Below are 27,003 nucleotides of genomic sequence, written 5' to 3'. Positions count from 1 at the left end.
TAGTCATCATTCGCTGGGTCACTCAACACTCATACAAAACATGCTCTTGATTTAGAAAGAGAGCTGCTACAATGAAAACAGCCCAGTGTGCCCTGATCATGCCATGAAGAAGGCAAGTACAAAGCATTTTCACATATAATTACAACACTGCTAATACTATTCCAGAAGAGGAAGGAAGCTCCCCCAACAGGAAGAAGGTGCTGAGCTCAAACAGGATCCCTACAGAGAACACTCTATAGCATGGCGATCAATAGAAAAGCCTTTGCATGGAGTAATGGACAAGACCAGATAGTCCATAGAGGGTTAAGTGAGTCAAGATTGAAAAAAGGCCAGAGCCAGAGATCAACCAGGAAGCCTTAGATGCCTTCAGAATGAAAAGAAGAGTAATTCAGGCTGAAGGAAGCTGATAGTGGTATGGGGGTGGAGGAAGGGAACAGATACCAGGCACAGAATGTGTCCTTGAGTGGAGATCCGAAGCTAGATTTAGAATAAAGTCTTTTCTTCCATTTCCCCCTGAAACATCCATGAGCTCATTTATTTGTTTAAGTAACTGTTCACATAGCATGGTTGAGAAGTTAAAAATGAATTCTTCAGCATTCAAATGAGATCATCAATAAACTGGAAAAGACATACTGTGAGGGCAATTCATTTGAATTTATTAGGCTTGAAATTTCTCAGGCCATTCTGCCACTGACAAACTTTTGTTTTCTTACACCCCTCTTGATGTTAATCATCAGTAAGTGGCTAATAATGAATCTGTCAAAACTATAAAATCAATATGTGGATATAAAGGCAAATTTGACATCCAGAATGTGATGACTCAGAGCAATGCTTCCCCTCAGCTCTGACCATTCATTTGGGGGCTGCTAACAACTAAATCTTCTTGGCCTTTGGATCTTTAGTTGTGTCATGAGGACAGAAAGACACAATAGAAGTAGCCATGCATTGCAGTACAGCAGAGACAGTGCCACATGGCATATGGATGCCCCGATCTGCTCTATGCTTATTAAAATTAGCATGTTTACTTTTATAATTTCATATGCACACAATGTACTTTGATCATATTTCCCTCCATTATTCTCTCTTATCCCTCTCCCGATGAAGTCCTTCTTTTGTCCAAGTCTCCCTCCTACCTTTTCGTCGTGTGTGTGTGTGTGTGTGTGTGTGTGCGCGTGTGTGTGTCCCACTGCATTTAATTAAGGTTATTTGTATGGGCGTGGTGAGGATTATTTACTTGACAAGTGGTGGCACCATTGAGGAATATGACTCCTTTTCCCTGACCAACCTTCCCAGAGCTCACCGGAGGGAGTAGGGCTCCTACACTGTGATTCTTTATAGCTCTCGTTAATTTTCCTTGATTTTTTTTTCCTTAGTTATGTCAACCCAAAGTGTACTATGAGAATACAGGCAAAAGATAGGAATGCACTATTTTATTGAAACTGACTCAAACTTGAGCAGTAGAGAATAAAGGGAGAAGTTTTTCCTCTGTTATCAATAGTCAAAAGATCAGGTGTCTCAGTTGACTTTTTCTGGGCAGACCTAGCTACCTAGCTACAGAGTCTATGCTGATTCAAAATCTATGTCACTAACACTCCTCTTTCTGGGACTCTCAGATACTCCTTAGTACTTTCATCCCTTTCCATTGGGAAAAACAATGGCCCAGATTCTTCAGTTGATTGGTTTTGCTACTAGGAGTGGAATGTTTAATTAACCTAACTTCCATCAGCAAGCTACAATAATGTATTTGCTTTAACCAAGAAATGTCATGCACCAATATAGACATTTCATTAAATTTGGAATTGCTGCCCATTTACAAAAAAACTATTTTTAAATTATGAAAATTTTAAAAATATTTTATAAGTGAAACTAGTTTTGCCTGGGAACACACACTTGAGACCGTTAGTGACATCACAATAGCTCTCTGGATTTATGCAATTCTTTTCTTCAAGGAGATTAAATTACTTACTTGAATGAGTTTTCATTCCCCTTGCTATTTGCATTCAGTAATGCATGATGTGGAGCAGAAAGGAATTCCTTCTCTAAAGGGTTAGTCTTTACTTTCTTTAAAAAATGTACCTTTTTAATTCTAGGCATACAAAAGGGATCGATTTTTATAGGTCATTCATTTGTACAGAAGCCGATGATGATTTGACATCTACAAAGTGGCTCATATTTAAATGCTTGATGGTTTAATTCTTTTTATTTTTTATTTCAGTAAATCTGACTGGAATAGAATGACCCATCTTTTAAACATGACACTTAAGAGCATAAACAACAAATTCAGTATTTAGTATAGCTTGCTTTGCTGAATGGCTGTATAGATTTCAGTGTGAAATTTTACATGTCACAGAAGCTGGCTTTTTACTTCATAGCCAAACATTTCTCATGTGATTTCTTCAGCTCAGTTTCAATAGCCTTATCAAGTCATAATACATATTAACTCAAGTTCAATAAATATATATCATGCTTTGACTTTGAAAAATAATGTGGTGGATTGAGTAAGTCAGGAAGTCAAATGAGAAAGGGTTATGGCCCTTATCCTTCCTGCCCTTTGTCCTAATAAGATATTAAAAAAAAATCTTTACAAAGCATTAGAATAAGATGCAAATCATCATAGAAGTACAGGGACCGTGCTCAGAATCAACATCATGAGCAAAGTCCCATGAAGTTGACAGATTCTGAATAAAGACTTCAGGATAAACTATTTTATAGAACTTTGGAGAAAGCCCTCACAACAAGTGATGGAAAGACTAAAAGGCAAGAAGTTTATCTAGAGACTAACATACCACCCAAAATCCCACAGAACTACAGAACACTGAAGCAGGGGAGACTTGTATTTTAAGCACCTATTAATTCCATTTGAAAAGTGAGAAAACTAAGGCATGAATGGTTGGGTAATAACTCCTCATGACATCCAGCCTTGTCCTAAACATGGTGTGTATGTGTGTGTGTGGGGGGGGGTGCAGAATGACATGACTATAGGCACTTCCTTACTTAAAACTATTATTTCATTAACTATAGTTGTCAGAGTATTCAGGATCCATGACAGTAAATAAAACCCAGAATTAAATTTTTTGTTTCATCTAACTGAACAGGAGGTAGAGAAATCAGTTCTAGTCTATTTCACTGTGTAAACATAGGTCTGACTGAGAGACTCCCTCCTTTTAAATAGCCCAGTGTGGTTTTTATCTCCGAACTGAAAATGTGTCTGCATTTTAGAAATCAAAAGCAGCAAGGGTTCTTCTTAATGGAGAGAATTGCTGATTAAATTGATGACAAGAAATTGTACTTAAAGATTGAACAGCCAGAGATATAAACACTGAGGATAGACATGTCTGCCCATGTCAGTCAAAGACAGCTGCAGACAGCCCGGAAAGGTGGGTAGTTATTGATGAAATTATGTGTTCTTCAGTGATTCTGCAGTAATTCTAGAAAAACCGAACGTGGAAAACAGACAGTGTCACAATTCCAATTAGCCAAAAGAGTCACATAAATTTTTCAAAGTCAAGGAATTTTACTTATACTCCATTTAACCTCATCATCCTGAAATGAAGTTGTTTCACCTTTAAAATAAGAATGATTTAGGCCAGCTCACTCTTATCAAATTATACTGTTTAGGCCAGTTCACTCTTATCAAATTATAGTTTGTTTTTTAATTTTAAAGATAAATGTCTGAGTGTAAAGAGTCACAAGTTTAAAGAGAAAACTAATGGTACTGAGAAACACTTCCTAAGGGTCTCTAGGACTACTTTTGTTTTACTTCTGTTTCTGCCTCACTGTTGTAAAGGCTTTCTTTCATTTTTTGTGGAACTTTGGAGGATTGTGTGCGTGTGTGTGCACACGTAGAATCCAGAGGCGGACTTCCGGTGTCCTGCTCTGTCATTCTGCTGTATTCCTTTGAGATGGGGTCTCTCTGAACCTGATGCTAGGCCGACAAGCAGCAAGTGCCAGGGATTCTCTTGCCCCTGCCTCACACAATGCTAGGATTACAGATACATATGGGACCACACCCAGTTTTTATGTGAGTTACAGGGATTTGAACTCAGGTCTTCAGGCTTGTGTAGCAAGTGGTTTTTGCCTGCTGAGCCATTTTCATAACCCTAGCTGGATTTTTCAATCAGCATGTTAGTTTTCCTTGGAATAAATATGGGCCATCAAGCTATAATATATAGGCCAAGATGTCAGAAGGCAAGAACAAGAGCCCTAGATCTCTGTGAAGGCTGCATCTAGTCGTAGTACCATACTGAGAATTTGGCAGATCGAAGACATCTGTGCATGATCTTTAAGTTCTCTTGAAACTTCTTTTGTTGTTATTGTTGTTGCTGTTTTTGAGGCAGAGTCTCACTTTGTAGCCCCAGCTGGCCTGGAACATGTTATGTAAACCATCTCAGGCTGGCTTTGAATTCATAGACATCCTTGTGCCTTTGCCTCCCTAGTGCTAAGATTAAAGGCATGTGCCACCACACCCAGCATTACTTTGAAACTTTTGAGGTCTGTATGTGCTTTTCTATCTGTACTTAACTTGGTGGTTCTGAGACCCTCTGGGCAGACTTCCTTCAGGAGGGTTTGGCACGGTTTTCCTACTCCCTTCCTAAACTGCTAATTATCACTTGCTATTGCACACACACACACACACACACACACACACACACAAACACACACATATTTGGGAGTAATAGCACTATGAAGCATCAGAGTTTTGAGTCAGCTGATAAATTTTAATGACAATAGGGCAAAGAATAAAAGTGAAAAGATTAATCAAATACAGATAAAGTATCAATAGGGCAGGAAACTCCAAAGTCAAAGAATCTAGATCCAAAGTTCAGATTTACTATCATTAAGACTCTAGGTAGCTGTTCCTCTATTTATTTCAGTGGCAATGTTGACATCTCCTTTAAGAGAAGCATTCAGACTGAATACCTGGAAATGCTTAGAAAGTATTGTCTAGAGGAAAGGGCATAAGAATTTTGAACGAGATAATGTTTCTTGTGGAAGCATTCTCAAGGGAAGGATGATTTGCTGCCTTTACCATTGGTCTCTTTGATGATTCCTACTCTGAGCGTCATTTGTCTTGATATTGCTTCTAAGACCAACATGCTGAGGTAGAATTTTATGAGTATATAACCATCTCATTCTCCTGTTAGTACTATCAGTCCTCTCTGAGAATCTGGGACAGTTGCGGCAGAGACCTCATCACTGTCTCTTAGAGCCCTCACTTCCCAACTTTCCTCTTAAGTACCAGGCTGCCTCTTTGCTCTTACACTGACTCCTCATGTGACTATGGGTCATCTCTAGGCATCACTTCCTTATTCTGAATTGAGGCCTCATGTGCTGGGTGCCCTACTCTGTTCTGGCTGGTCATTCCCATCAAATGGCCTAGATTCATCTGGACAGATGTCTAGATGGCCGACTGTTACCTGAGTCCCAGGTTCTCTTGCCTGCATTGACTCACACCTCCAGCTCCTGTCAGAAGTAGGTCTTATGAGTACTTGAGGGTCTCTGATGGAGGACTTGGTACAGGATGGATTAGCTAACAAGGTAAGCATTTCTCACCTTTGGATCTCTCCGATCAGTCACTACTGCTGAACTCAGGGAGCCTGGCAGGGTCAGCAGGCACTAAATTTTCTATTTTCTGTTGATCCATCCAGATCACATCAACCATCTGTTGCCAGCTACCAACTATTCTGTTGCTTAGCCAAGGAAAAGAAACAGCACTCACGTTTCTCAAGCCCTCTGGATTTTCATTCTCTCTTCTTTCTCTTGCATGAACTCTGTTGTGGGTTCATGTTTTATCCAGGGTAAATAAGAGATATAAACATGTGGTCCTCTCTCCTCTCCTTCCTACAGCTCCTCAGCATCTGCTTCTGTCACACCCACTCTTTCTAAGAATCTTATTTCACAAGAAAGAAAAAGAAGAAAGAAGGTAAAGACCTTAACTATTTTGCTAAAATTTACTTGAAAAAAATATTTTTTTAAGTAGGCTAAACAAAATGTGTGGATCCTCCTAAAATAAACCAGTCATGACTCCATATTTAGCACGTCATCTTACTCTTTGGGAAGTAGACATTCTAAATCTCTCAGGTATGAATCTAATAACTCTACACAAGCTCTAATGGGTAGATGAAAGTAGCCTTTGAAAACAAGAGTCACACAGTCCAGACACTGAAGGATCATAACACTTTAATTAGTTGAAAGATCCCTGAGATAAGTTTAGAGTCTTGTTCCTTGGTCCACAGCTAATTAATGTTAGAATGAGAGAAATCATAAAATAGAATCAAGAGGAGGAGGAGGAATGTAGCTAGATAAATTACTAGGACTCCCTTAAGAAGGAGGAGGTAGAAAATAATAAGACTTATGGATTCAAGTGAATTTCAATAGCAAAAGAGGGTGTCGGTTTTTTATCCTGCAGTACCCCAAAGCTGTCACAACAGAGAACTGACTATGAATGCTTACATTGCATTATTATAGATGACTTTCAACCTTGATGACCCCTGCTGTGGAAACCCCTCCAGTCAGGGCCACCTTACTAGACACAGAGTTATCTTAGAGTGAGCATACAAGAACTATCAGTGCAATGACCTTGGGTTGTCAAGACAACCAGAGAATACTAGGAGAACCCTTTTAACCCCTGAAAATATGACAATACATACTATGTAAAAACATGGATGGGCTTGTGACACGGCTTAGTGGGTAAAGGTATTTGCCACCAAGCTTTATAATCTGAGTTCATTCTCTGGGACCCACATGATAGAAGGAGAAAACCAACTCTTACAAGTTGTCCCTTGACCTCCACATGCACTTTGTGACATGCATATATGCCCACACATACATATATAAATCAATCAATAAATAAAAATTTAAAAATAATATAAACAGCATAAAGTAAAAAAGAAAAACCCTTCACTACCTGACTTCTGGGATTACAGGCCTACACCACAAGCCCAGCTCACATAATCCAGATGTTATAGAGATTTATGTCAAAGCCATACGGAATATGCAAAATAAGAGTAGATGAAAGGATAATAAACACAGTGAGTAGAATATTATTATCATTCAAATATGAAGTTTACAATAAAATATGTTGGCACCTGACAGCCATAAACATTTACAAATAACATAGGAGGAGCTAATCACGTCTTGAGTGTCTCAGACAATCCATCTCCCTGCACAAATTAAAAATATATTCATAATAACCAAATAAAAGAAAGATTATTAGCATTCTAGAGATTATCAAATTGCCTCATGTAACCATAGGCCAAAAAGCATTGCAAATATTGCAGCTTCTGGGAAAAACACTTTCTGTAAGAATTAATGTGAAGGAATATTTAGAAATTCGTTAAGCAAAATGAAATTTATTCATAATGTACCATTTGTGTTTATTGTACCTTATTTCTCTTGCCCAAAGCCCAACAACTGTTGAAAACTTTTAAGATATAAAGTTGTTACATGAGTGCTATTCTAGTTAGCATTAAGTGTCAACTTTACACCACCTAGAATCACCTGAAAAGAGTCTTGGATGACTGTCAGGATGGTCTTTGATCCTGTCTGTGAGAGATTCTCTTGATTGTTAACTGATGTAGAAGGGAGGCACCATCCCTGGACAGGTTGTCCTGGGCTCTATGAGAAAGCTAGTTAAGCCCAAGCCTTTGAGCAAGAGAAACAGAGAGTGCACCCACAATCAGCATCCCTCCAGTTTTCTGCTCCACTTCCTTGCCTATAAGTGAGTTCCCTGGTCAAAGGTAATTCTGCATGTAACAGCAAGAGGGCCTGCCTGCAGATTCCCGCCTTGTGTTCTTGCCTTGACTTCCCTCAGTGAAGAACTATGACCTGGAAGTGTAAGTCAAATAAAACATTGTTGCTGCTCTTTTCACAACAGCTAAGAGATGGAAGCAACCTAAGTGTCCCTCAACTGACAAGTGGATAATGAAAATGTGGTTCATTTATGCGATGGAGTTTTACTCAGCCGTAAAGAAAGATGAAATCATGAAATTTGCAGGTAAGTGGATGGAACTAGAAACTGTTATACTAAGTGAAGTAACACAGATTCAGAAAAACAAATGATGTATGTTCTCTCTCATATGTGGATCTTAGTACCAAATCTTTATAAATTAGTATGTATAACATAACCAGGATAATGAAAAGGAACTAGGGAGGTAAAGGAAAAGAAAGCATCTGAAAGAGAAGAATAGTAGGAAATGGGCATTAACAACAGAGATATGGATTTAAATAGGGTTATTTTAAGGGGAGACAGAAGAAAGGGTTATACAAGGAAACGTGGGGATAAAGGGAAAGAAGGAACTCAAAAGAGGTGGGACCATAAGAGAAGGGTATTATTAAGGGAGAAATGGGGAAAATGGGGGCACTTTAAATGGGGAAACCATGGTGGAAGGGTTAGACAATGGGGAAAGCATGACAGAAGTGTTAGACAGTGGAAGAGAGGGGAGAGATAAATAACGCCTAGCTAGTTTTGAAAACCAGAGGGAACCACATTAGTCCAACAACCTACAGACAAATAATTCATACCAGATCAAGAAATATATGTACAGGTAAGGTTTATATGAGACAATCTTTGCCCAAGATTTATCTACATAGCACATGGTAATTAAAAGTACCAGACTGGTAGAACTAACCTTCTTGGATGTCTAACAGACATACTTTCAGGTCTATACCAGTTTGGTCAGAGGGACATAAAGGAGAGTGTTTGCCCCTTGCTCTCCTAGGTCAACTAAGCTTCAGGGGACTATGAGCATCTCTCAAAATGTCCTGTAACTGTGGTGAGTCACCTGTCCTCTTGATCAAGGAGGCCATGGAGACCCCATCAAATGGACTTGAACCAGTGTCCAGTCTACAAAAAGGAGGGTCAAAACAGAGGAAATATTTCCTCCCTGCTTCCAAGTGAAGCCTGCCATAGTTGAGCAGAACATTTGACTGATCCTCACATAGATGGAACTGGTAAAAGAAAGGAGCCAGGGGCTCCTCCCAAGCCCATGTGACCCCTGAGGAACAAATCCTCAAATGACCTGAAGAGTAAAAATAAATTGGTTAATCTGGGCCAACTGTATGGTCTTAAATACCCAAAAGGTATTTAAGAGGAAAGTATAAGCAAAGATTAAAGGGGCCAATATAATTCTTTAAGAGTCCATGTATAGCTAAAGGCTACATAACAAGAAACAATGACAGACAGGAGATACCTTCCTTTGTGTTGCTGGCCAGGGTGACCCAAGAGACTCCCAGACAGTAACCCAGCGTAGAACTGGGAAAATGAACAGCAGACCCCAATCTTATCTAAAGGAATATTGACAACTGATTACTGCTAGATGAGGAACAGATGATCATCCTAAAACAAGGATCTCTAGATGGGCTGACTAGATTCAGCAGATGGACAAGCACTGGGGAACAGCTGGGGGCACTGACAACACAGTGGACAGTAACAGGGATGACAGAGTATATAGGCTCCAGTCGAGGGAGTGGTGGCTATGGCAGGGTGCCATTTGGGAAGTGGGTATATAGATGAATAAGATTGGGATGTTCTGTATGAAATACACACACAAAAGAAATCAACAAACAAAAAAATGAGTTATATTTGATGAAGAGGCAAAAAAATTGCTTCATGTTATTTAGTAGAGGTGAAAAACATCATTGAAATCTACCTGATGACTTTTATATCCATACTCAGGTGCCAAGGATTTGAGTGTACCCGACCATGACTAGTATTAATCAGATACATAGAGATTAAAAACTCATGTGCAAATATCTAAGTGTTAGTAGCATTAAAGGTGAGTTTTTCTGTATGGAATAGTATATTTTAAAATGAAATGGAGATTTTTTTAAAAGGCTAAAGCCTCAATTTTATGTCTTATAGGGTTTACACTGAGTTCAATATTGTATAAGTTCAATATTGTAGAATTCAACTGTGAACCTAAAAATTTACAGCCAATTTTGAAAGAGCTGCATCTTTGCTCTGGAAATTGTTATTGAATATATTAGTGTTATAATGAAATGCTTCTAATCATGTAGTTAATAAATAAATAAATTTTAAAAGTTGTGTCCCCTATATTGTGTTGATAAGAGTGTTTGGCCACAGCAACAGGAACCAAACAAAAACAAGCACTTCCTTTAGATTATTAAAAATAAGATTCGAAAGTGTAAATATTATTTTACATCTATTTCTTCAGTTAAAACCAAGATTATATTTGTTTTGGAAGAAATGCAGAGAGTGACTGAAACTCACTTTTCCAGTGAGGAGAGAACTCAAGGGAAGCAGACAGTCTTCCTTTCATCACTAAAATGGAAAGCAGTCCTGAAATGTATCTTAAAGAAAAAACTTAATGATGCGCACATGTCAATATTGCTTTACTACTTTGTGCCACTTACTTCTGCCCCTACAGCATCAACAGGTGCCTACAAATCCCATTAGGCAAAAATAAGGGAGGGCATATCAGTCAGTACTCTGCAACAGCCGTTACCAGCTAACTCTCAGTCATTAACAGTCTTGGTTCCCGTGCATTGCACAATGTTGCACCTGTGATTTTTTTTAGCCTCCAATAGTATCCTTCAATTTTCTTCCACAAAGGAAAATTAAAAATATGATTATTAATTTGTATACACTGCATTTTTCTTCCCTCCCATTTATGTGAAACAAAAAATATCAGGACTGGTGAAACTCAGGGCATTCATTTTCTCTAAAGGGTCAAAGCATGGTTAATATATCATGGAAAGGTACCTAATCCTTAGCTCCTTGAAAGCTAAATAGAACCTAGGCCACTTTTCTGGCATAAGCTATGTTTTAGAAGCATGAAAAGCTCATTTCAAAGAATGATAGTGGAGTCTCTGACACACAGCACACACACAGATACTAACAGATGGATATTTTTCCTGAAATAACTTCATTAACTAATCATTCCGTTTACGTATAGTTCTTTCCTAATTAGCATAACTGCCAGCTGGAGGTGTTAAGGGTTCTTTCTCCAAGAGAACAGGTAGGAAGAAAATTCAACAGTTTCACCAAGTCTAAGTGAAACTTCTAATAATTTCACAGGAGCAATTGTATGTTTTAGAAGTAAAACATTTCTTTGCAATTTTTTCCTTTATCTTAGGAACATTAGTTAAAATGGATCTTCTTTTTCTGACGGCAGACTATTTTGTACATTCCTGGCAGCTATGTGGTAGATATCAGTAGCACCCCAGTGTGATAACTAGTAATATTTCTAGAAATTGCCGTACATCCCTAGAGGCAAAAATTGTCTTAATTGAGAACAACTGCTCTGTAAAGAGACTGCTTCTGTGTATGTGTGTGAGTGTGATTTAAAATGCTGAATTTGTTGTTTGCTCATTTAAATTGGGTATACATGCACTGTGCATGGTGCTGAGCTTCATAAAGTCAATTTCTTTCACATGTATCATATACTTTGACTATACATGCCGTATGCCCCCCTTCTTCCTGCTAGTTTCCCTCCTTATTCTTCTCTCTCTTGTGAATTCATGTCATATATCTACATCTATAACTGGGTTTTGGTTTTATGTATCTATATATAATATAAGATGCCACTAATTTTTAAATTCAATTCTTGAAACAATTTAACTTATTAGTTTTATGTGTATATAGATATAGCTCCAGCATGCCAAGCTTATTAGAAACTACTGCCTTTCAGCTAGGCACATAAAATATTTTGGGAAGATATTAGTCGATTAATCCTTTCTTAAATCTTTCCAGGTAAAAGGGGTAAAAACAAGAAAAGTGGCTCATAAATACCAATGGATATAAATTACTTAAGAATGTCATGATCATTGTCATCATCAAAAATGTTGGGGATTTCATTTCTTCCTCTGTAGAACCTCATAAATAGGAAACTAAATGACACAATGGGGTCATTTGACATATAAATCACTAAATCAGCTTAGGTGGCTTAAGCATTTGAAAAAAGAAAGAAAGAAAGAAAGAAAGAAAGAAAGAAAGAAAGAAAGAAAGAGAGAGAGAAAGAGAGAGAGAAAGAAAGAAAGAAAGAAAGAAAGAAAGAAAGAAAGAAAGAAAGAAAGAAAGAAAGAAAGAAACTAGCGTGACTGAAGGAACTAGGCACAGAGAAAATAGACCTGGATCTGTTGGGATTTTCTATAGGCTTCTGATGTCATTTATTTAGGGCTCATGAAAGGGCTACCCACTCTGAGATAGAAATTTCCCAGGCTTTGAAACTCAGTGCAAATTGTGTTCACCACCTAAGTGACTTCCTGTATACTGTATATATGAATGGATGCAGGAAGGGTGCCTAAAAATAAGATGTGGAATGCCATGATGTTTAAAACTTATTTTATTTTTATTTATATGTGTGTGCATGTGTTTGTGTCTGCTGGAGCCTGAGTAGAGGCCAGAAGAGGGTGTGTGAGCCCCCTGGATGTTCAGTGCACTAAACTGCTGAGCCATCTCTCCACGCCTGCCTTGGTGTTTACAAGGGAAGTCATGAATCTTCTCTTGTAGACAGTGAAGGAAACTGTGCAGCAATTCAGTATGTAGACAAAACTATTCCACATAGTAAAAGAAAATAATTCCCAAACTTTACCCAAGTTGCTCCCTTTCCTGCAGAAGTTTTCTGATACACACTTGTTTGAGCAATCTTTTGCTATAAGATGAAGGTAAGTTTTGCCACTGTACAGTTCTGGATTTGCATATTTAGTTGCCTATAAAGCAAACGTTTTACCTAAAAATTCCATAGCATTCTTCATTAGACTTTTCAGGGCCATTGTAAGAATTGTGATTTTTATCTATAAAAAAGAAAACAAACCCTCACTTTTCTGGGATAGGATGTGTTAGAATGTGGCGACTGAAAGGCAGTTCCTATCCCGAACACAGGGGCTTGACTTGCCTGTTCAAAGTGAAACAGTGCATTTTGCATTTTGAGGTTGGGGCTGAAAGGACTGGAAAGCAAGTCCTCCGAGCTTTGGCGCATGTCACGACATTGCTGTGGGTTTGGCTCGGTACGCCTGGGCACACTTACTCTCTGCTGCTTCTTTGGACCGACGGCCGCTGGAGGACTTCCGCAGCAGGCTCCGGCCTGAGGTGAAGAGGCTGGTCAGCTCCTCCAGGGGACTCGTGGGGGTTCTGGAGCGCGAGCCGCTCTGCGCTGCGCTGCAGGTGTTCACCGCAGCATTGACCATCCTGGCCCCGTCCTGCGACACGGGTCTGGGCATCGAGTGAGGCACTGAGGGGGAACTCCTGGAGAGGCCGCCGGAATGCACGGCGTCATAGGGGGGCGGCCGCTTGAGGCTCAGGGGCGTCAGGGACCTCCCCATGCTGACCGGGGACGGGGAGGTGGAGTGACTTTTAGGGTAGCCGTGGGGAGACTGGGTTCGGTACAGCGTGGACGGAGGCGGAGGGGATGAGGAGAGCACAGACGTCGCAGAAGTAGGGCCCAGGGCTCCGGGCTGCTCTTTAGCGTGGCTGGAGGCGTGTGGCAGTGAGGATGGAGATGCTCCAGGTGGCTGTTTCATGTAAGACACGTTTTCCAACACGGGAAGCTTTGTGACCTCCAGCGGGGTCAGTGGAGACTCGTCAGAATTGGGGGAGCAGTGGACCGGGGCTGGGGGGAACACCAGCAGGGGAGGTCTATGAGAGAGCAGGTTGGGGAAGGGCGGCGGGATGTCACAGAGCAAACCCTTAGGAGTGCATGGCACTGAAGACTTGGCGAAGTCCAAGTCAGGCACCGTGGGAGTAGCACACTGTGAGGAGCAGCTGTGAAGCTCAAAGTCGCATTTGGAATCTTGGCCTAGGTCGTCGAAAATGGGGTACTTCATCTCCTCGTAGACAGCCTCGCTCTGATCGTCGTCCTCTTTCCTAAAGTCTCTGAGAATGTTCCCCACCATCTCGATGTACACGGGCTCCTCCTCCTCGCCGTCTGCTGCGGGGCTGCAGACCTGGGACAGCGACGAATCCCGGGGGAGCGAGGTCCTCCTTGGCACATGCTTTTTGATGTAGGTTTCATCGAAAGACGTGCTAAGCTGAGTATTAGGATTCCGTTTGGGTTTCGGAGGGGGAATTTTCTTTGAATACTCATCACTGTGAGGTCTTGGCTTGGCAGACACTGAAAGCAGGAAAAGAAAAAAAAGAGTAAAGAAGACGAACATAGCAGGAAGCTCTCTAATTCGGCTGCACTCGGGTTTTCTACAATCTTTGGACAGGAGTAGTCAACTTTACCTCTAACTTGAGGCTTTGACCAAAACTCAAACCCCAAAGCTTCCCATAGAAAATCTTGATGTTCGAATCATGCCAACGCTGTTGGCGGATTGTTATCTAAATAATTATCCAACACTGATAAATGCTTTAAACCTAGGGCTTGCCACGCCTCTGCCTTGGAATTACAGAATGCAAACTTTCAGGTGTAACAAAAATTACAAACTTTCATAAAAATTAACTTATAAGGATTAAGTGAGACCAAAACTCAGAGGAGAAAATAACACGGTGTCTGTAAGTATAAACGCCACAAAATAATAGAAGAGACTGAGATCTTTCATTGGTATGACTGCTACACATGATCACACCTTTCTTTCATTTAGGATAAAAATGTCTTAGCCTGCTGGACTTAATCTTTGTTCTGGTGCAAATAAATAACTCACAGGAAGATGAATCCAAGACCAGATAAATTGATGTAAAAATCTTATGAACCAAGTTAATCTCCAGATCTCCAGCTACTGTTTCCAATGTATTTGCCTGCTTTTGTTCATAAGCCTACTCATAATATTCCAGACGCCATTTTGGAGTAAATTTATGGGCTATGGTTTCATTCATATATCTGAATTCCCTGGAGAGTTTTAAAAGAGAAGGACCTAAGGATGATGCATAATTTTCAAGAATCACCGCTGGAAACTGGAACTGTGTGACAGATACAGATATACCAATACACCACCTTCGGTGCTAGAAACCCCACCCCCACGCCACACCTTCGACAGAAAATAAACTTCTGACATCATCCAGGAAGGCAAAACAATGTGACAAATGTCTGAGATTGAAATCCATTGTCAGGCACACGGGGAATCTGGGAATCTTGCTATTATCTCACCTGATTGTGTTGATGCATGGCTATATTGATTATCATCAGGATGCGATGTGGCAGGTGCATTTGCTTAAGCTAGGGCCAGCACAGAAGATAAGCCAAGGGTAGTTTATTAGTACAAACCTTGAGGAAGTAATAAGATTACTCTGTGATCTGTAGGCCAAAGAGAAGAGCATCAAGGCACAAATCGGGAAATGTAGGAATTCTCCTCTTGTTTTAAGTCACATAGCCTAAGACTCAGGGGTCTTTCTGAAACTTACTAAAAGATAGGAATGCTTTTAAGCATTAGTTATGCAGTCCCCTCAAGACTGAGTCCATCAAGTATTCTACAGTGGCTATGTATTTCATTTTTCTGGATGATTTGCAATTTCAAATATTCTCTTTCATTGTACCCATGATGATAATTATATTCACTTTAATCAAACAGCTTTTTTGTTCAATGTTCTTAATGTATCTAGACTTTTCCTTTAAGCCTTACTAACAAAAAACTAATGTTACTTTCCAAGAAGCTATCATTCCAGAATCCTTTAGGCACAAAGTAAAAAACCTATATTCATAATGAGGTGGAAAATAGCTAGACAATTTCTTTTTAGAAAGGACCAAAGAAACTACTAGCTCTTCCCAGTATCACTTCACTTGGCATGACTCTCAACATATTCAAAATAAATAAATCAGATTTTGTATGCAAAATAATCCAAGTTGATATAAAGTAAAACTGCCTATCAATGGACAAGGCTGACTTAGTACTTGAAGAATTTTGAAAGGTTGGGGGTTTAGAAGAAGAAAAGTCTGCCCATACTGTTCTTTGAAGTTTAGTTTCTGTCATCCTCACCCATAGGGAACAGCCTAGACTAATGATAGTAGGAAAAATATTTGCCATTGGGTGTTGAGTTCTAGGGACTGCATGTGTGAAGTAGGAGGAATTTTTAGGAAGGGGAGTCTAAGTTAGGCGGTCCTATGAGTTAGTGGTTAATCTGAAGATAGGAATTAGGGTAGCTCTATGTCATGGGAAACTCCCTATATAGGAACATCATAGTTAGAATACTGTTTCATTCTTCTCTCTTAAATTCTAAACAGCCAGTGAGGGATCCCGGCTTCATACAGTACCCAAAGAAGGAGCAGTAGGACAGACAACATTCCCCTTCCCCACATAGATCAGAAGGCAGATTTTGAATGAGTGAGGCCAATGCTTGGGCTTTCCTCAAATTGTGAGAAAATGATTATTTTATTTGCAAAAAGACACAAGGAAGTAAATAAAGAACATTTATACTTATTAAATGATTGTAGAAAGAGAATTTTCTACAAAGCCTATATTTAAAAAAGCCTATATTTAAGTCAGAAAGCTTATATTTAAGGCTATATTTAAGACAGAACATTTATTCTTTAAAAATCTGGACAAGCCCTTTACATGGCAGGGAGGACTTCATATCATTTACAGATATTGTCTACAAGGAAAACCAAATATAATCTGTGACTCTTTGGGTGAGTGTGAGGTGATAAAAATTGACTGCTGCCACTGACTGTACTGTTCCTGCAACACACATTTAAAAAAAAATCATATGTTCAAAGCCTAAACCCCAATATGACACCCAGAGTTGGAGCCTATAGTAGGTAGGTAGGATTGGTTGGAGTCTTGAGAGCAAGGGCCCTCATGATGCGACTGCAAGAATCTGTCCCCTGTCATCCCTGCAGTGTCAAAACACAGAGGGAAGGTATCTATCTACAAGCCAGGTAAAAAGCCCTCAATGAGAGTCCGGCATGATATCACCTTCATCTTAGACATCTAGTCTCATAAACTATGGGAAAATAAACCTCTGTCATTTAAATTGTGCCCTCATTTTGTTATGGCAACCTGAGGCAGCTAAGACTGCAGTATTTATTGATCCCTGTGTAAATATGTAAATGCCTTTTACAGTTGAATGATGAGCACATATTTGAATTGTATCTTGTGGCACTGGGAAACTGTAAGTAGTGTTATTTTAAGATTGACTATAACTTGTCCCTAGGCAGTCTTCTAAATTTCTCCTGTCTCTGTCTCTCATTCTCTTACCTTCATCAGCAGAGAGCACATTCTAGCTGCACACCCCCTCCCCACATGCATCACTAGACAAGCCTCTCTCCTCCTTCCTTCCTTTCTTTCTTCAAACTGTTTTTATTATGTGTATGAGTGTATTGCCTACATGTAAGTAAGTGCACCAGTGTTGTGCCATGTCTGAAGAAGTCAGAAGAGGACTTTGGATTCCCCTGGACCTGGAGTTATGGATGGTTATTAGCTATTATGTGGGGCCTGGGACTCGAACCTGGGTCCTCTGTAAGAGCCACCAATATTCTTAACCACTGAGCAATTTCTCCAGCCACTTTCTTTCCCTTCCTGGTGCAGGATGTCAGTGAGGGCAGATGGTGTACGATGTGCGCAGCTTCTTTCCTGGTCCTCCTTACGAGTGTTGAACACAAATTTGAAGGTGTGACAATGAGTATTATTTAGATAATAATGTATTAAATAAATTATACATGATGAGGAGGAATAATTGGATCCATCTCCTCCATATTGGAGGTTAGGTTGTTCCTACACAATGCTTTTTAAAAATTTCATACCCCTCTATGCACATAAATCTCATAATTATTTCTGGAAAATAAGAGGAGAAATCAATGTGTTTTCTTATTAACTAACTTTCTTCCTCATCTCCCCACATGTCCTAGGGTAGATCAATGACACTATACTTCAACTGTCATATTTTTAAAGGTTATCTATATATGGAAGGGTCTGAAATTTTAGGTAACATTATGCCATAATTTATTCAACTTTAATCTCTCCCCCTAGAGAATTAAAAGGTAAAGAAAGTTAATTATTTCTGTAATTTCTTCATAAAGTCCTTAAAATATTCTTAAACTCCATATACAGAAGCTGAGACACTGCTAATAAAAGACAATGAAAATTGCATTGCAATCTGGATTCAACTGGATTTAACTGGATTCAACCATCTGAAAAAGGTGATTTTTATCACTCTTAAATGAATTTTGAATTATTCCTTATAACCTCAAAGGTAGAAGCAATAATTCCTGTTCAGCTTCAGAACACAAATTTTAAAGCTTAAAATAGTATAATGACAGTCGCATTGAATAAGCAGAAAGTGACATTTTGAAATGAGGTATCTGAGCACAAAGGTTATACATGGCTTTCAGTCATGCCTAGATGATCCGTCTTTCACAGTTAATTTTGGAAATTCACCATGTCCTTTGTCAACCTATCCTTCAGAAATAAATTTTTCTAATTTTTTTAATAAAAAGTATACTGTAAAAGTCATGCTTTAGTATCTGTCAGTATTTTTAACCTAAGAGATGAAAAAGAAACACAACACAGGTCAACATCTCTCTCATGAAAATGCTCTGTGGCCACAGAATTCCAGAGTCTGAAAGACTTTTAGACATTATTCAGGCCAAACTAACTCTGTTTCTCCCCCCCGTCTCTCTCTCTCTCTCTCTCTCTCTCTCTCTCTCTCTCTCTCTCCCTCTTCTATTTCACTCTTCTTTCTTCTCTTCTCTCTCTCCATATATATCCCTGTCCAATCCCTTCCTCTCCAGAAATCTTTCATGTTTGTGTCTCTTGGTTTTTTGTGTATGTGACCCACTGAATTTAAACAAGGTCTTTTATGTGACCATAAGTTTGAAGCTATCTCTTGGAGCCTGGTGGGCACAGCAGTGGGTAGCACATGAAGACAATGATTTCCCCTCTCTAAGAATCTATCAGTAATCAGTAGTTCAGTCATTAAATGCAAGGCCCCAGAACCCCTCTGCCTTTCATAACAAGGCCAGCCTTGTGTGGGCCCTGTGCAGGTAACCACATTTGCTAAACTCTATGTGCTACCAACAAACAAATATGAATTGATTAGTACCTATGTTTTTAGAGAAGAATATAATTTCAATTTAATATTGAAATTTTCGATGTTGAAAAATATACCTTTTGAGACAAGGAAAGCAATAGAGTAAAGCTATATAATTTATCCCTTTCTCTATGGTGGTGTACAGAGTGTCATTTTAATAGTATTATAGCTTACTGTAGAGATTTAAGTAAATAATTCAACCTGGGAAATAATGTCCGGAGTGTGTGATACTAGCACAGCTTGATTCTGAAAGTGAGAGACACATTTCCCACTTGCAGGTGAATTGTGCTCACAATAACTCTCTTTTCACAACTCACAATTCCACAGCATTGAGGTATATTTTTATTTTCACAGTCACAAATTCCACAATACTATTCACATTATTTTAATTAAAATGCTTATTAAAGGATAGAAGTTGCAAGTGCCATTGGTGTTCTTATACTAAGAGCAAGAACACATGGTCATATAACCAAAAGATCAAGTTTGAAGTTGTAGGATCCACATCACAGTTCCAGATAAGGTGACAATGCAAACAGACGACTCAAACTAATGTTTGAGTGGATCAAAATAAACCAAGGCTGGCTATGGGCTTAGCAATATTTTGTGACAGTTGAGTGGGAAAGAGCTTTGGCTTAAGCTTAAAGACAAGATTCTATTCCTTTTACTGATTTACTTTAAATGTATGGCATTAGGCAAATTACCTTGAAGAATATTTTTATTTATATTCACTCTACATGTGTGTATATATCTCAAAGTGTGTATAGTTATGTGCATACATACATACGTAAGTACACTTTAACCAAATATACATATATACATATACTTTAAGATTATACCTATTTTAATATTATATGTTAATCATATATTTAGTATACAAATTCTGTATACATACATATATATTCCTATATGTACATATACATATATACTTAAATATGTAAACTTTAAAAAAGAGTATTATTCTTTGCTTTACTCCTCAATCTATTCTTAGTAAAAATAAACTTGGAATCTATAACCTTCATTAAAAAATAAAATTAGAGGGGCCGGAGAGATGGCTCAGTGGTTAAAAGCACTGGCTGCTCTTTCAGAGGACCTGGATTTGGTTTCCAGCATCCACATGATGGCTAACAACTATCCATAACTATAGTTTCAGGTGATCTTCTTCTGACCTCTCTGGGCATTGCATGATACAGATGCAATTACACATATGCAGGTGATACACTCACACACATAAAATAAAAGTAATAAATAAAATATTTTAAAAATAAGGCCAGGCGTGGTGGCACACACCTTTAATTCCAGCACTCGGGGGGCAGAGGCAGGCAGATCTCTGTGAGTTCAAGACCAGCCTGGTCTACATAGTGAGTTCCAGGACAGCTGGGGCTACAGGGAGACCCTGTCTCAAAAAGGCTAAATAAATAAATAAATAAATAAATAAATAAATTAGAATAGATTTGAAGATGTGAGTTCACCTCATATAAGGGTCAATTTTGAATCTAGAATTCATTATTTATTTAAAAGTATAAAGAAATTCCTTATGTTATACATAATTCTTACAGGCTGTGATATGGAATATTTAAAGAGACCTAAATTAGAAAAACCACTACTTGATGTCTTCTATAACCATTCCATCACCCTCCATTCCTTTTGTCTTTATGGGTACACAAATTTTTAAATAGGTAGTGGAGTTTATTTCTTTTCCCCTTGAATTTGGTAGCTTCTACATCCTTCCAAAAAAGCCAGGTGCCATGACACCTCACCTGTCAAGATCACCAACCTGTGAGGAAGCCCAAGATAACCCTGGGGGACAGAACAAAAACATAGTACCAATAATGAAACTTGACCTGAGTGTGTCCAGCAAAACTACCCCGCTTACCCCAGCCCTACCTCTGAGCTGTCCCTTATGAGAAGACATTGATCACCTCCCACTTTGTCCTGGTACATTTGATCAACAAAATTATAAGTAAATATGATCATTGCTTTTATGTCTCTGTTAGTCATGTTCAACTTATGGACTATGGGCTACCATCAACAGAGGGCAGGTGTGAATGAAGCCCAAACAAAATTATAAACTTAATTAAAGTATGATAACTCAGTTGTACAGTTATCATATTTATCATACAGTTCTCCAGTATAAACTCAATACATACCAAAATCCTTCTGTCCCAGTGTCAAAATCCTTTTGTTCAGTGGTGTGCTTGGGAAAGTTCATTATGAAGTTATGCACACTTGAAATCAATATCAGGAGTGTGATAGCACTCTGACCAAAATCAGCTTTGGGACACAGTGGCAGCTAAGGTCTAAAAGCTAGTGAGAAATGCTTTGGGAGGCTGCAAAGTTGGCGAGTAAATTGCTATTAAAAATTGGAAAAGGGGAGAGCTAAGTTGTAGATCGAGAAAAATGAGGAAGATTGTTGCCTGCACCCCATAGAAATATAAAGTGTACATGATGAAATTATGAGAATTTCAGAATAGTATAAAAACATGCATGGGGTTGCTTTAACTCCATATGCTGATTGCAAGGCAGAAGGACACCAGTGAAGGAAGAGCTTCATCTGGAGCAGAAATGAAGGGAAACGGCTCCAGCACAGCTTTTGACTAGAAGCCTTCTCTGTGAAGCTAAAGCCCTAAAATAAAAATAGGCCCAGGAAAAGTCAAATCTAGGGCCCCATGTAAAATGTGACCACGGGGGTTAAAAATAAAATTAAAGATAGGTTATAAGATCCATTTTTCAGAACTCTGAAAGATTTTAGGTCGTGAACTCAGGGTTTTGAAGGATCTTACATGTATTCTACAATAACCTAGTCGTATCCCTAAATAGAGAGGGGCTTATCTCAAAGCAATCTGTTCTTTGTCTTTCATCTGATAAAGTGCAGTATAAAGTGATCTACTGAAGGTTCACTTAAAGTATTAAAGTGGTTTACTAACTTGAACTTGCCAGAGAGAGTTCAAAATTTAAAGTAAAAAAAAAACTTTGGGTGTCAAAATATATAAAGGCTACAACTGAACTAGGAAAAATACTCATCTATGTCATTTCTTAAGGACAAGAAAAGACAACTCAGAAAGAGAATTCCAGAACCCAAGGGGCAAAATCAAGAGCACAAAACATAAAATCAGGGAGACCCTGGCCAACAAATATTTTCTGCCCTCAGAATAGAGATCAACAGCCATGTGTTATGAGCTGAAATGGGCTTGTGAATTCTAGTTACCTTTCCTTCCATTTTTATTTTACCAAGACTATATTGCAGGTTTCTTCCTCCTAATATGATAGTGTATGCTTGGTTTCTGTAACTCAGATAAAATGGACCTTTTATTCAAAGCCTTTTCATGTGAGGAATGAGAGGAAAGGAGATCTGCCTGAGATACTCATTGTACCAGACAGAGACTCATCACACATACTTATGCTTTAGATGATGAATTCTTAGATTTCTAGCTAATATCATAATACAATGTAAGTTCTGGGTAAGACTTGAAGTTGTTTTCCACTGGAAATATTTAAGCAAGAAAACAAATTATGGAAGACTAATCATCTTCAAAGACAGTCATCCTTAATTCTTTCCTTCCCACTAGGCAGTCCACTTATACATAGGTAGAGGCTCTCCCTGAAACACATTGGCTTTATGACTTGATCACTAGAATGTGGTAGAAGGGACATATTGAGTCTTAGACTGAAGAAGAATGTCTGTTTCTACTTTTTCCATGGCTATTTAAAACTACTTTAGTCAACAAGCTTGGAGAAACTCAGCCTAAGGGGAAGAGGCCATGTGGAGGGAGAAAATGGCCACTCACTCAGTCAAGTGACTGGAGGTTGGGGAGATGGTTCTGTGTGTAAAATGCTTACTGTGCTAACCTGAGGACCTTTGTACAGACCCTTAGCACCCACATAAAAATCTAGGTGTGGTGGCATATGCCTGTAATCCCAGTACTTAGGGGATGGGAAACAGGAAGATTTCCCCCAGGTTCAGTGAGAGATTCTGTCTCAAACACAAGGTGGAGAATGATAGAGGAAGAGGCTTGACATCAGCTTCTTGTCTCTACATGTGTACGCATGGGTAACAGCACCCAACACAAGTACATCTCTCTCTCTCTCTCTCTCTCTCTCTCTCTCTCTCTCTCTCTCCCCCCTCACACACACACACTCACTCAAATAGGGTGAGGCATTCTTTACACCTCCAACTCATATCCAATGCCACATAAGCAAAGTCAAATGAAAGGCTCTACCTAATGTCACAAAGGATAGACAACACTTTCATATACACCAAATCAAGGCACAGAATAATAAGAATTAATAAATTGTTGTTTTATCCATGGAATATTGTGTTTGTTCAGCAGACAGCAACAGATATCTGAAAATCCAAAATTAATATCTTGTTCATATAGTTATCTCAGAAAATGCTATTGTCATTTCACAGAACTAGGGTACACATTGCACCTTGAGGATCAGAAAAGATTCTTTCACAATACAGAAATTAAGGAAGTAAGATTTCTTCCTGAATATTATAAAATCACCACAGAGTGATTCCGAGAAGCTATATAAAAAGAGATGACATACTTTCTAGACCAAAGGACTGGATTAAAATCAGAGTGAAGGTATTAACATAAGAAGAAAGAACAGACCAAAATGGAGATTGTTATCAACAAAGAATGCAAAGCCAAAGACTCACAAAGCAACACTTGGTAGCCCCATGGTAGTTTCTAGGAGCTGTGGTCATCTAGTACATCTCTATGGTGAGCACAGCCAATGCCTTCATGATTCTTACCAACATTCTCTTTCTAACTTCAGATTTGCTTCTGGATCTTTCAGTAATTTTTAATTTCCAAAGTGTGTACATGTTTTTCCTTAGAAACTAGCATTGTAGAATTCTGGCTCTATATATCCATCCCTTTGAACCTGATTACCATACCATCTGAGGAGATGGAGTTTCTGAGTCTGTAGATCGGGACCAGTCCTGCATCAGGACATATTCACCACAGTGACACCATTTTATGGAAATCTGCCCAGGCAGGCAGTTAACACTTCCTAAGGAGACCCACCCCTCAGTTCTCACTGAATATTCCCATGCCAGCATGGTATCATGTTTCCAAGTGAATTCCCTGCTCTGGACATGGGAAACCCATTAGAGATGGCCTCTTGGCACAATGCAGAAATGGTGCCTGGTCACAGGTACTACCTTGGCTATCCTGTTGCTGACTCTTAGATTTCACCTACCCTACCACTCCTTACTCAAGCCTACCACTCCTTACCCAAGCCTAGAAGGCTTGACATCAGCTTCTTGTCTCTACATGTGTATGCATGGTAGAATTCTGGCTCTATATATCCATCCCTTTGAACCTGATTACCATACCATCTGAGGAGATGGAGTTTCTGAGTCTGTAGATCGGGACCAGTCCTGCATCAGGATGTGGTGGCTTGAATGAAAATGTCCCCCATAGGCTCCAAGTATTTGGACATTTCGTCCCTAGACAGGGGCATTGTTTTGGGAGGTCTTAAAAGGTGTGGCTATCCTGGAGGAAGCATATCACTGGGGGTGGGCTTAGAGAGTTCTTAAACCTTGCTGGATCTCCAGTCACCCTCTTGCTTCCTGTTCCTGTGTGATCCTGTGAGAGCTTCACTTCTGCTGCTCCTGCTCCAGCCACCTCCAGCCACCATGCCTCCCTGCCATGATGGACTGTAATTCCCCTGGAACCATAAGCTCAAATAAACTCTTCTTTCTATAAATTGCTTTGGTCAGTGTTTCTATCACAGCAACAGAAAAGACTAATACAGAGGACATGTTAATACACTAGGGTCAATAACCTAAAAGACACAAAAAGCAGAGAATACGATGGTCTCAAGATGACCAGTTATAATTAAAAGAGAACATACTTTGAAATTAGAAAAATGGGAGTTCCAATCACATCAGATCATATACTGGGTATTCTTTTTTAAAAATTTTTAAAATTTATTATTTTTATTTTATGTGTATGCATGTATTGCCTGCATGGGGTAAGTGTGCCTGTGTTGTGCAATGCCCATGGAGGTCAGATGAGGCTGTCAGATCCCCTGGGACTGGAGTTACAGATTACAGGCAGTTGTTAGCTGCCATGTGGGTGCTGGGATTCAAACCCAGGTCTTCTACAAGAACAACCAGTGTTCTTAACCACGGAGCTGTCTCTCCAGCCTCCACATTAGGTACTCTTAAACCATTACTTCTTCTATAAGAAGGAGATATTTATAGAGATGATTAGGAGAAGGAAATGAAAAAATCAATATATTCATTTTAAATCTTAAGCAGAACAGTTATCACTTGGAAGGACCTCAAAAAGTGTATCTATTAATATTGTAGTTTCTCTAAAGCACCAAGACTTATTTCACCTCCAAGTTCCCTTACATAGTTTTCCTTGAATTCTACTGAGTGTTCCATCATTATATACCTATCATAAACTGAAAACATCATAGGACAAAAATGTATTCAATAAGTCCAACTCACTAAACACAGTACCCTGTGGAGGACCTATCCCTCCCCTTTATGATCACACTGCTGACCATAGATGTGGCTTTCTGCTGCTGCTCAGCATTAAGAGTATGTACTAAGCCACATATCCATAGCCTGAGAATAGATTGAAATTCAAAATATGGCTCCCACCAACTATCTATTTTTTTCATACCATCAATTCAAAAAAATCACATTGAACTATTGTATCTGAACATGGCAGGCTCCTTTGTGTCCCTCAGACCTCAGTATAAATGTCATGTCTTCAGAGCAGTCTTCTACAATCACCCAAGCAGCTCTTTATATTGTGAGTTCTTTCTTCTTGGTTCATTCATATGCATTTACAGGTGACTGTGCAAGTGTTTCCCTTCCCCACACTTGACTCTCTACAGGACAGTGAATGTTTCCCTGTTTGGAATAATCCTTGTGTAATTACTGAGATAAATAGACTCGGTTAATCCAGGTAGATCTGTGGTAAGTATTTGTTCATTATTGAATGAATATGAGACCTTTGACATTTTCAGAGTCAGGGTTAAGATTCCAAGTGCTCTGTGGTAACCATCAAGAGTCTTGAGTGACCCTGCAATCTGCTACTTCCTTATGCATTATTTGACTTAAGAGCCAATAAAATGATGACCATCGAAGAGTTGAAACATTTACAGAGGAAATTGTGTGAAGGAGAGAGGGGTCAGTGAAGGCTCTAATTACCCATGTGGGGTGAATGAGGAAGGCTAAATATTTCTATGTCAACACAAAGGCTGGCAAAACATAGAATGCTCCCCTTTCATCTGTCCTAGACTCTAAGGAGAGGCCAAAGAGGAATGTGGAGAACAGAAGAAAAAAAATCAAACCTGCAATGCATACAACCCTCAGAGTCTAAGGGCATGGTAAGTCTTACCTAGGCCTGAATCAGGGGTTTAAGCACGCATTTCCCAGAGAAAACCTCTTTTGCCAATATTAAACTTAATATATCAAGGCCATTTCAAACAATGTCACCAACCTACTATAAAATTCCTGTGTAACTCTCCTCTTGAAAGTGACAGTATACTGGGACCACTCTACAACAGGAAGAATTAATATAACACGCACACAGCTACATGACCTTTACTTCTATATTTGCATGCCAGACATCTACTCATCCCTGGACTTAGTGTATCTGTTTCCATCAACAGTATTTATATATTCTTCATATTAATTAACCCCTGCAACTGCCATCTCCATTCTCATCAAACAGATGTGTGTTCACACTTCACACAAGTTCTTCTCTTCCACCACCTTCCTGAAATAAACCCTTTTGTTCTCTAAGCCCTACTCCCATGCCAATACCTCTTCCTCTCCCCTCATTTATTATCATTTCTATGCCTTTCTTTTGAACTTCTTTCTTTCCTGTTTTGTACAAGATTATCAGCTTCTCTCTCCTAGGACTTATAAGCTTTCTGAAAACAGAATCAACTCTTTAAAAATTCTAACACATAGCACAGACTTGCTCCCAACAGGCAGTTAATCAATAATTACTACAAATAATGGTTCAATAAACAATATACTATAAATGTAATATTTAAAGTTTTTGAATCCCTTTTTTATATATATACCTTGGAGTTTTTCTTTCTCA

General features: G+C 39.0%; 1 protein-coding gene across 2 annotated transcripts in view; it reads right to left on the bottom strand.

Moving 5' to 3' along the window:
* The window catches only part of Nyap2 (neuronal tyrosine-phosphorylated phosphoinositide-3-kinase adaptor 2), a 280,084-nt gene that overhangs the window by 112,659 nt on the left and 140,422 nt on the right, over nucleotides 1-27,003 (bottom strand). For both annotated transcript variants that reach the window (XM_008825838.3, XM_008825839.3), the window contains exon 3: nucleotides 12,990-14,072. In XM_008825838.3, coding sequence (XP_008824060.1) covers nucleotides 12,990-14,072 — 1,083 coding nt within the window. The remainder of the gene's footprint in view (nucleotides 1-12,989; nucleotides 14,073-27,003) is intronic.

The sequence above is a fragment of the Nannospalax galili genome, unplaced genomic scaffold, assembly GCF_000622305.1.
Source record: "Nannospalax galili isolate Female #2095 unplaced genomic scaffold, S.galili_v1.0 scaffold127, whole genome shotgun sequence".
NCBI lineage: Eukaryota > Metazoa > Chordata > Mammalia > Rodentia > Spalacidae > Nannospalax > Nannospalax galili.
Note: the sequence above shows the minus strand (reverse complement) of the source record. Positions and strands in the feature narration are given on the sequence as shown.